At 60.4% G+C, this 8,814-nt stretch overlaps 1 protein-coding gene across 1 annotated transcript; it reads left to right on the forward strand.

Moving 5' to 3' along the window:
- Positions 1-387: 387 nt before the first annotated feature.
- Positions 388-8,567, forward strand: SEMA4C (semaphorin 4C). Its single transcript, XM_006102793.3, is given in 15 exon segments — positions 388-635; positions 638-709; positions 2,580-2,728; positions 3,046-3,108; positions 3,806-3,904; positions 3,993-4,089; positions 4,199-4,315; positions 4,411-4,562; positions 4,643-4,818; positions 4,991-5,135; positions 5,222-5,444; positions 5,579-5,691; positions 6,458-6,615; positions 6,701-6,771; positions 6,898-8,567. Coding segments are annotated over 15 exon segments (2,502 nt in total). The 5' UTR covers positions 388-601; the 3' UTR covers positions 7,731-8,567.
- Positions 8,568-8,814: the final 247 nt, after the last annotated feature.

The following is an 8,814-nucleotide window of genomic DNA, read 5'->3' on the forward strand; positions in this document are numbered from 1 at the left end:
GGGCAACAAAGGGCCCCGGGAAGCGCGCCCCGCAGCCCCCGCCGCTCCGGCCCTGCGGGTGGAGAGCGGGGTCTCGGGCTCTGCCCGCCATTGTCTGCGCTGGGGGCGGGGAGAGGCTGGGCAGGACCCCCGCCCGGGTCTCCAGCCCCCGCCCGCCCGCCACGTGCCCCCTCACCGCGCCTCGGTTCACGTCCCAGAACTAGGGCTTGGGCCGGCTGAAGCCCCGGCAGGGTCAAGTCTTGCTTTCAGAGGTTACTTTCAAAAATCACCGAATCTGTCAGGCCTGGTATGGGGGAGGGGGCCCTTATTATTTTAAACAACTTCCTGTTGAGGAGAGGGAATGGGGGAGGGCCTCCTCCCCCCTCCCACCTCCGCCGCACCCTTTCGGGGAGACTCCCTGGTCCTTTGGAGGCGGAGGTGGGGGCTCAGGTATGAGAGGGCACTGGGTCTCTGCTCCTAGGACTGGGGCAGGGGCGAGGGGGCTCCTGGGGCCTGAGCGCGGCGTCCTGGCAGTGCCTTCCGGTCTGCGCGCGGGCTGTGATCCTGACCCTTTTCTTTCCCCAGCAGGCAGCTGGCCTGGAGCTAGAGCCCGGCGCGTGCCATGGCCCCACACTGGGCTGGCTGCCTGCTGGCTGTGGGCTGTGAGGCCTGGGCTTTGGGGCCGAGATGTGGTGGAACCTGGTGCCCCGCAAGACGGTCTCTTCCGGGGGTGAGTGTCTGAAACCAGAGGAGACAGACCGGCTGGGGAGAGGGGCCAGGAGGGGCTGCTGAGGGAAGATGCTGAGGGGCTGCCCCTTGACTGTGCCCGCTTCACTCTGCTGTCAAGGCCCGCCGAGGCGTGTGACCCAGTTTTGACCCCAGGGACTTAGAACTGATGGTCCGGCCCAGGACCTGGGCTGCCCCCGGCCTCTGACGCTCAGGACGGGCAGGCCCCATTCTGCACCCCTCTCCCCGTGCCGCCTTCTGAGGTTGCCACTCTCACTGAGAGTCCAGCCCGAGAACCCTGCACCAGCGTAAGCGTGCAGCCAAGGCCTGCGACCTGGTGGCCCTGGGTGGGTGTGTGTGCACGTGCTCGTGTGGGCGAACCACGGCCCTGACGGCCCGTACTGTGCGCGCACCTGCACCAAGGGGTGATGTCAGGTGTTTGTGTCATCCCCGCGCTCTGGGGACCTGGGGTGAGCTCACCTCCCACAGGCCGCACTCAGGTGCTAATGAAGCCCTTCCTTACCTGACTGTCTGGGCCCATCTTTGGTTCCAAAGACTAAGCTGGTTTAGGGGGACCCTGAGGACGGGTCGGCAGCTATTTGGGGAGCCGACACCGGGGTCCTGTGACTATGTGGATGCCGTGGTGCCCTGCCTGGTGAGCGGCAGCAAGGCCTCCCACCCCCCAGGCGTCAGCACCCTCTCTGGTCCCAGCCTCCGGTCTCCCCTGCCATCCCTGCCTGTTCCGGGGGCCAGCTGTGCTGGTATGTCGGGCAGCCTGGATTTGTCTGAGTGGAGGGCGGGGGGGGGGGTTTCTAAGACAAGGAGCGCTCACAACTTCTGTGTGCCCTGCCCTGCGGGGTCAGGGGCGGGGTCTGGCTGGACTCTGATGTGGGCAGTGGGCAGCAGAGCAAAGAAGGAAGAGGCAGCTGTGGAAGCTGGGAAGGAGAATGCCCAGCTCTGCAGCCAGAGGCGCTGCTGGCCTGAGAGTGGGAGCCATAATTCTGATGGCTTCCTCTGGCCGGAAGCTGTGGCTGAGATGTCCTTCCTTCCTCCTCACAGCTCAGATGTGCCTCCTCCCAGGCTTTTCCCAGGGAAAGCAAGGAGGCCCACAGGAGCTGTCAGCCAGGCGGCAACTCAGGAAATGCGCTTTATTGCCCTCAGGGCACTGGGCTGCATTGCTTGTGGGGTTGCTAGCCCTAATGTGGGGAACAAGGACAAGTAGGCCCAGGAGACCATTGCATAGAGCAGCGATTTTTCAACCTTTTTCATCTCATGACACACATAAATTAATTACTAAAATTCTGTGGCACACCAAAAAGATAGTATTGTATTTTTGGCCAGTCTGACCAAATATATATATATATATATATATATATATAATTTTTGATTCATTCATACGGGATGGCTGTCATTTTTTTGTATTGGACAATCTAAGGGAAAAGTGGTCAGTGCCCCTGACTAAAATAGTTGGGCATGGTTTTTTTTGTTAATCCTCACCCGAGGATATTTTTCCATTGATTTTTAGGGAGAGTGAAAGAGAGAGGGAAAGACAGAGAGAAACATTGATGTGAGAGAAACACATCGATTGGTTGCCTCCTGCACAAGCCCTAACCAGGGCCCGACTGGGGAAGAGCCTGCAACCAAGGTATGTGTCCTTGACCGGAATCGAACCCGGGACCCTTTAGTCTGCAGGCTCAAGCTCTATCTACTGAGCCAAACTGGCTAGGGCAGGTATTGCATATTTTAAAAATCTTATGGCACACTGGTTGAAAATTTCTGGTGTAGAGGAAGGCTGATTTGGGGGGGGCGGGTGCCTGGAGCCCTAAGAAGGCCACCTATCCACAGCCTTGCTCACTCCCATCTTGTCCCTGCAGAGCTTGCCCCAGTGGTGCGGCGGTTCTCCCAAACGGGCATCCAGGACTTTCTGACGCTGACCCTGACCGAGCAGACCGGGCTCCTGTACGTTGGGGCCCGGGAGACCCTGTTTGCCTTCAGCATGGAGGCTCTGGAGCTGCAAGGAGTGGTGAGAGGTGGGGGAGCGGGAGGCACACAGGCCCGTGACAGGCAGGACCCCAGAGGCTCATGGTCAGGCTGCCCCTTGGGAATTTGCTGGGTCTGCAAGGCCACCGTGGGCAGGGTGCGCGAGTTGTCTTGCCGTCTGCCGCACTCATTAGGTTCTGCTCCCATGGGGCCGTGCGGGGCCTGTGTCCTCTATGAAGTCAGATCCCAGGGTTGGGGACCATGTACTGTCACTTGGTATTCCTGTGGCTGCCACAGGCCATGCTTGGGCACATGCTCAGTGTACCTGTGACGTTGCTGAGGTGCCCGTCCTGTCCCCAGATCTCGTGGGCAGCTCCTGTGGAGAAGAAGACCGAGTGTGTCCAGAAAGGGAAGAACAACCAGGTGGGTGCTTGGGACAGACCAAGGGAGCTGGGGGCAGGGGCCTCTGCCTCCCTCTGGCTGGGCCTCACGGCTCACGCTCTGCCCAGGGCTCCCTTTTCATTCCTGGTCTGGGTCCTGAACTCCGTCCAGTGTCCCCCATTCTCGGCCCTCTTTTAACTGGACCCCCCCATTCTTGGGCCCTCCTCTTTTAACTAGACCCCCCATTCTCGGCCCTCCTCTTTTAACTAGACCCCCCATTCTCGGGCCCTCCCCTTTTAACTGGAACCCCCATTCTCGGGCCCTCTTTTAACTGGACCCCCCATTCTCGGCCCTCCACTTTTAACTGGTTTCCCCATTCTCGGGCCCTCCTCTTTTAACTGGAACCCCCATTCTCGGGCCCTCCTTTAACTGGAACCCCCATTCTCGGGCCCTCCTTTAACTGGAACCCCCATTCTTGGGCCCTCTTTTAACTGGAACCTCCATTCTCGGCCCTCTACTTTTAACTGGAACCCCCATTCTCGGGCCCTCCTCTTTTAACTGGAACCCCCATTCTCAGGCCCTCCACTTTTAACTGGAACCCCCATTCTCGGGCCCTCCTCTTTTAACTGGAACCCCCATTCTCAGGCCCTCCACTTTTAACTGGAACCCCCATTCTCGGGCCCTCCTCTTTTAACTGGAACCCCTAGTCTCTTTTAACTGGATCCCCTTTTCTCCCCAGACGGAGTGTTTCAACTTCATCCGCTTCCTGCAGCCGTACAACGCGTCCCACCTGTATGTGTGTGGCACCTACGCCTTCCAGCCCAAGTGTGCCTACATCGTGAGTGCTGCCCCTCCCTCTGCCCTGCGTGTGCTGCTCTGAACGCCGGGCCTTCTGCACCTCACTCTCTGTCTCTTCCCTGCCTCAGGACATGGTCACCTTCACCTTGGAGCGTGGAGCCTTTGAGGATGGGAAGGGGAAGTGTCCCTACGACCCGGCCAAGGGCCACACTGGCCTCCTTGTGGGTGAGTGGCCCCCTGCGGTAGGCTGGGTGTCCCCAGGGCTCATTCCCATCCGGGGCTGTGTGGCCTGCGTGTATGTTCACCTGGTCTGGCTGATCCTCTGCCTCCATAGATGGCGAGCTGTACTCGGCCACACTCAACAACTTCCTGGGCACAGAGCCCATTATCCTGCGTAACATGGGGCCCCACCATCCCATGAAGACAGAGTACCTGGCCTTCTGGCTCAACGGTGAGCCCCTAGGAGCTGGAGCTGGCGTGGGCACTGGGGGAGCGCTGGGGGGAGGCATCACTAGGGCCTCGCTAAGTCTCCTCCCCTTCCCGTAGAACCTCATTTTGTCGGCTCTGCCTACGTCCCGGAGAGCGTGGGGAGCCTGACTGGGGACGATGACAAGGTCTACTTCTTCTTCAGCGAGCGGGCCTTGGAGTACAACTGCTACATGGAGCAGGTGGTGGCCCGTGTGGCCCGAGTCTGCAAGGTACAGTCTGCGGCGGTGAGTGCTGGGAGCCCTGCCAGCCGGGCAGGGCTGACTGCCAGTGTCTCCTTGTCATCTGCCAGGGAGACGTGGGGGGCGCACGGACCCTGCAGAAGAAGTGGACCACCTTCCTGAAGGCACACCTGGTGTGCTCGGCCCCCAATCGCCACCTCTACCTCAGCCACCTGCAGGCACTGCACACCCTGCAGGGCACCTCCTGGCACAACACCACCTTCTTTGCGGTTTTTCGGGCACGATGGTGAGCTGGTGGGGAGAAGCAGGTCTTCAGGTTAGGGGTGGTTTGTGGTGCAGGCCTTTGGGCGGGGCCGGCTGGCCAGTTTTCTGGAAGCCAAGGAGGATGTTGGGTATCTGCTCCCAGTGGGACGTGGGTACCAAGCCTGAGCCTTGGGGTCCCTCCCTTGCTGTGACAGGGGTGATGTGGACCTGTCAGCAGTCTGTGAGTACCAGTTGGAAGAGATTCAGAGGGTGTTCGAGGGTCCCTACAAGGAGTACCACGAGCAATCCCAGAGGTGGGGCCGCTACACCGACCCAGTACCCAGCCCACGGCCGGGCTCGGTGAGTTGCCCTGGAGGGTGCGCTGCTGCCCTCAGCCCCCGTGCTATTCCCATTGACTGACCGCCCTCCCCGACCCCAATCTCCAGTGCATCAACAACTGGCACCGTCACCACGGCTACACCAGTTCTCTGGAGCTGCCCGACAACACCCTCAACTTCATCAAGAAACACCCCCTATTGGAGGAGCAGGTGAGGCCCCTCTGGGGCCGGCCCCTGCTCGTAAAGAAGGACACCAACTTCACCCACCTGGTGGCTGACCGCGTCACGGGGCTTGATGGAGCCTCCTATACAGTGCTGTTCATTGCCACAGGTAGGCACGTGGCATGCGGGCCTAGCTGCTAGAGGCTGGCTGAAGGCCTGTGTGCCCGGATAGGGTGGTCTGGGGATGCCCCGGGGCCCTTGGGCTCTCTCGTTGACACCTGTCCTTCCCCAACCCCCTCACAGGAGACGGCTGGCTACTTAAGGCTGTCAGCCTGGGGCCCTGGGTCCACCTGATCGAGGAGCTGCAGGTGTTTGACCAGGAGCCTGTGAAAAGCCTGGTCCTGTCCCGGAGCAAGGTAATCATCAGGCCCCGCCCGCAGCTCTTCCTCCACCTTCCCTAGTCTGTGCTTGGCCCTTTCGGGGCAGGGGAGGCGCTCCAGCACCCTCGCTCAGCTGGGGGCGAGCTCCAGGTCAGTCCCAGTGGATCCTGCTCCCCGGAGGCCGTGTACATGGCCAGGTCCCTGTGAGGCTGCATTGTCCCCCAGTCCTGACCCCCATGCCTTCCCCCTTCCCTGAGGTGCACTCGGCACCTTTCCCTTTTCTGGCCTGTTGCCGCACCTAAAGTTTCACATGCTCCCCTTTTACCAACTGTTGTGGCTCAAATTGTTCCCCGGAACATGGAATGATGGTAGAAAGAAAGTCTGGTTGAAGAAACACAGATTAGCAGTCACCATGCAAACAGGAAAACACCTTATGCTCGGCTGGTACTATTGTGAGGGCTGCCGGGCCTTGCGGAAAACATACTTCCTGCACTATTTATACCGCACTGGAGCCGTGTGTGTGTGTGTGTGTGTGTGTGTGTGTGTGTGTGTGTGAGAGAGATTATACACAGCACCACGGGGCTACTGTTCCTCTCCAGTAAGGTCACCTTTATAAGGTGCTTAGGATGGGGTCTGGTTTGTAATAAGCCCTCCCTGCGTTCTTTGGTCCTTAGATTTCCATCCTTGGTTCTCCCTTCTCTTGGCCCCTTTTTGCCCTGTGCTGCCCCCAGCAGTCCCAGCTGTGCCCATGCTGTGTCCGGGCCTGGTGGGCCCGCTCCTATGCCCACTGCTTCTCTTGCAGAAGCTGCTGTTTGCAGGTTCCCGCTCACAGCTGGTTCAGCTACCCCTGGCCGACTGCGTGAAGTACCGCTCCTGTGCCGACTGCATCCTCGCTCGGGACCCCTACTGCGCCTGGAGCGTCAACGCCAGCCGCTGTGTGGCCGTGGGCGGCCGCTCCGGGTGAGCGGGCTCTCCTCCTATTGGGACCAGGAGGGGAGGCAGGTGGTGGGAGCAGGGATGCTGATGGACCGTCTTCCCCAACCAGATCCCTGCTGATCCAGCAAGTGACGATCTCCGACACCTCGGGCATCTGCAACTTCCGTGGCAGTAAGAAAGGTGAGCCGCCTTCTGTCCCCCTCCCAGCGGGATGGGCCCGGGGCCAGAGCTGGAGTGTCTGCACTTCCCTTTGGCCCTGGGTTTCCTGCACTGACTCTGCTCCCTCTCCTCTCCCGGCCGCTGCAGTCAGGCTCACGCCCAAGAACATCACGGTGGTGGCAGGCACAGACCTGGTGCTGCCCTGCCGCCTGTCTTCCAACCTGGCCCATGCCCGATGGACCTTTGGGGGCCGGGACCTACCTGTGGAACAGCCTGGCTCCTTCCTCTATGATGCTCGGCTCCAGGCCCTGGTCGTGATGGCCGCCCAGCCCCGCCACGCCGGGGCCTACCACTGCTTTTCGGAGGAGCAGGGGGCACGGCTGGCTGCCGAAGGCTACCTGGTTGCTGTGGTGGCCGGCTCCTCACTGACCCTGGAGGCCCGGGCCCCCCTGGAAAACCTGGGGCTGGTGTGGCTGGCTGTGGTGGCCCTGGGGGCCGTGTGCCTGGTGCTGCTGCTGCTCGTCTTGTCACTGCGCCGCCGGTTGCGTGAGGAGCTGGAGAAAGGTGCCAAGGCGGCAGAGAGGACCCTGGTGTACCCTCTGGAGCTTCCCAAGGAGCCCACCAGCCCCCCCTTCCGCCCTGGCCCCGAGACTGATGAGAAGCTCTGGGACCCCGTTGGCTACTACTATTCAGATGGCTCCCTCAAGATTGTGCCTGGACACGCCCGGTGCCAGCCGGGGACTGGGCCCCCTTCCCCGCCTCCTGGCATCCCTGGCCAGCCCCTGCCATCCCCAACCCGGCTTCACCTGGGGGGTGGGCGGAACTCAAATGCCAACGGTTATGTGCGCTTACAGCTAGGTGGGGAGGACCACAGCGAGGGGCTTGGGCACCCCTTGCCCGAGCTGGCGGACGAGATGAGGCGCAAACTGCACCAGCGCCAGCCCCTCCCGGACTCCAATCCCGAGGAGTCCTCGGTATGAGGGACCCCACGTCGGTGGGGCAGCCTGGGGGCCGTGGCTCCTACTTTTGCACAGGCACCAGCTACCTCAGGGACATGGCGTGGGCACCTGCTCTACTGGGACGGATCCTGCCCAGCACCTGCTCGCCCATGAGGACCTGCTCTGCTCAGCACGGGCACTGCCACTTGGTGTGGCTCACCAAGGCACCAGCCGCCACACGGCGTCTTCCTCCTCTCTGTGAGGGGCTGTGAATCCAGACACGGGACCCCAGCAGCCAAACCTTCAGGACAGAAGTTGGAGATATGGGTGTGTTTGTGTATGTGTGTGTGTGCACGTGGGTGTGTTTGTGTGACCGTCTTCTGTTTCTGTGGAGTCTTCCCTTGGCCTGGGGTCCTCCTGGTGAGTCATTGGAGCTATGAAGGGGAAGGGGTCGATCACTTTGCTTCTCTTACCCCCACTGTCCCCAGGAGGGGCAGGGATGTACATATGGGGGTGGGCTGGGCAGGGTGCTGTGCCCCTGGGGGGAGTGCAGGGCTCTGGGGTGGGCCTCGTCCTGCTTCCAGGGTGGTGAATGTTTTCAGGGTTCAGGGGAGGGAGTGGAACCTCCTGTGTGTTTGGGGGAAGGGAGGGAGGGCCTCCCAGTGGCCCTGGGGTTCCTGGTATTTTATACTTGTCCCCCTTACAGGGCTGGGAGAGGTGTGGGGGCGGGGGAGAGGGTGGGCATGCTGTGGCTATGGCATATCCTCTCCCAGACCTGGAGGAGGGCTCCTAACAGTGTAACTTATTGTGTCCCCGCGTATTTATTTGTTGTAAATATTTGAGTATTTTTATATTGACAAATAAAATGGAGAAAATGAAGCTGACTGGAATGAGACTTTTTTTAAAAAATATATTTTATTGATTTTACAGAGAGGAAGGGAGAGGGATAGAGAGTTAGAAACATCGATGAGAGAGAAACATCGATCAGCTGCCTCCTGCACGCCTCCTACTGGGGATGTGCCGGCAACCCAGGTACATGCCCTTGACCGGAGTAGAACCTGGGACCCTTCAGTCCGCAGGCCAATGATCCATCCACTGAGCCAAACTGGTTAGGGCTGGAATGAGA

The sequence above is a fragment of the Myotis lucifugus genome, unplaced genomic scaffold (assembly GCF_000147115.1).
Source record: "Myotis lucifugus unplaced genomic scaffold, Myoluc2.0 scaffold_430, whole genome shotgun sequence".
Classification (NCBI taxonomy): Eukaryota; Metazoa; Chordata; class Mammalia; order Chiroptera; family Vespertilionidae; genus Myotis; species Myotis lucifugus.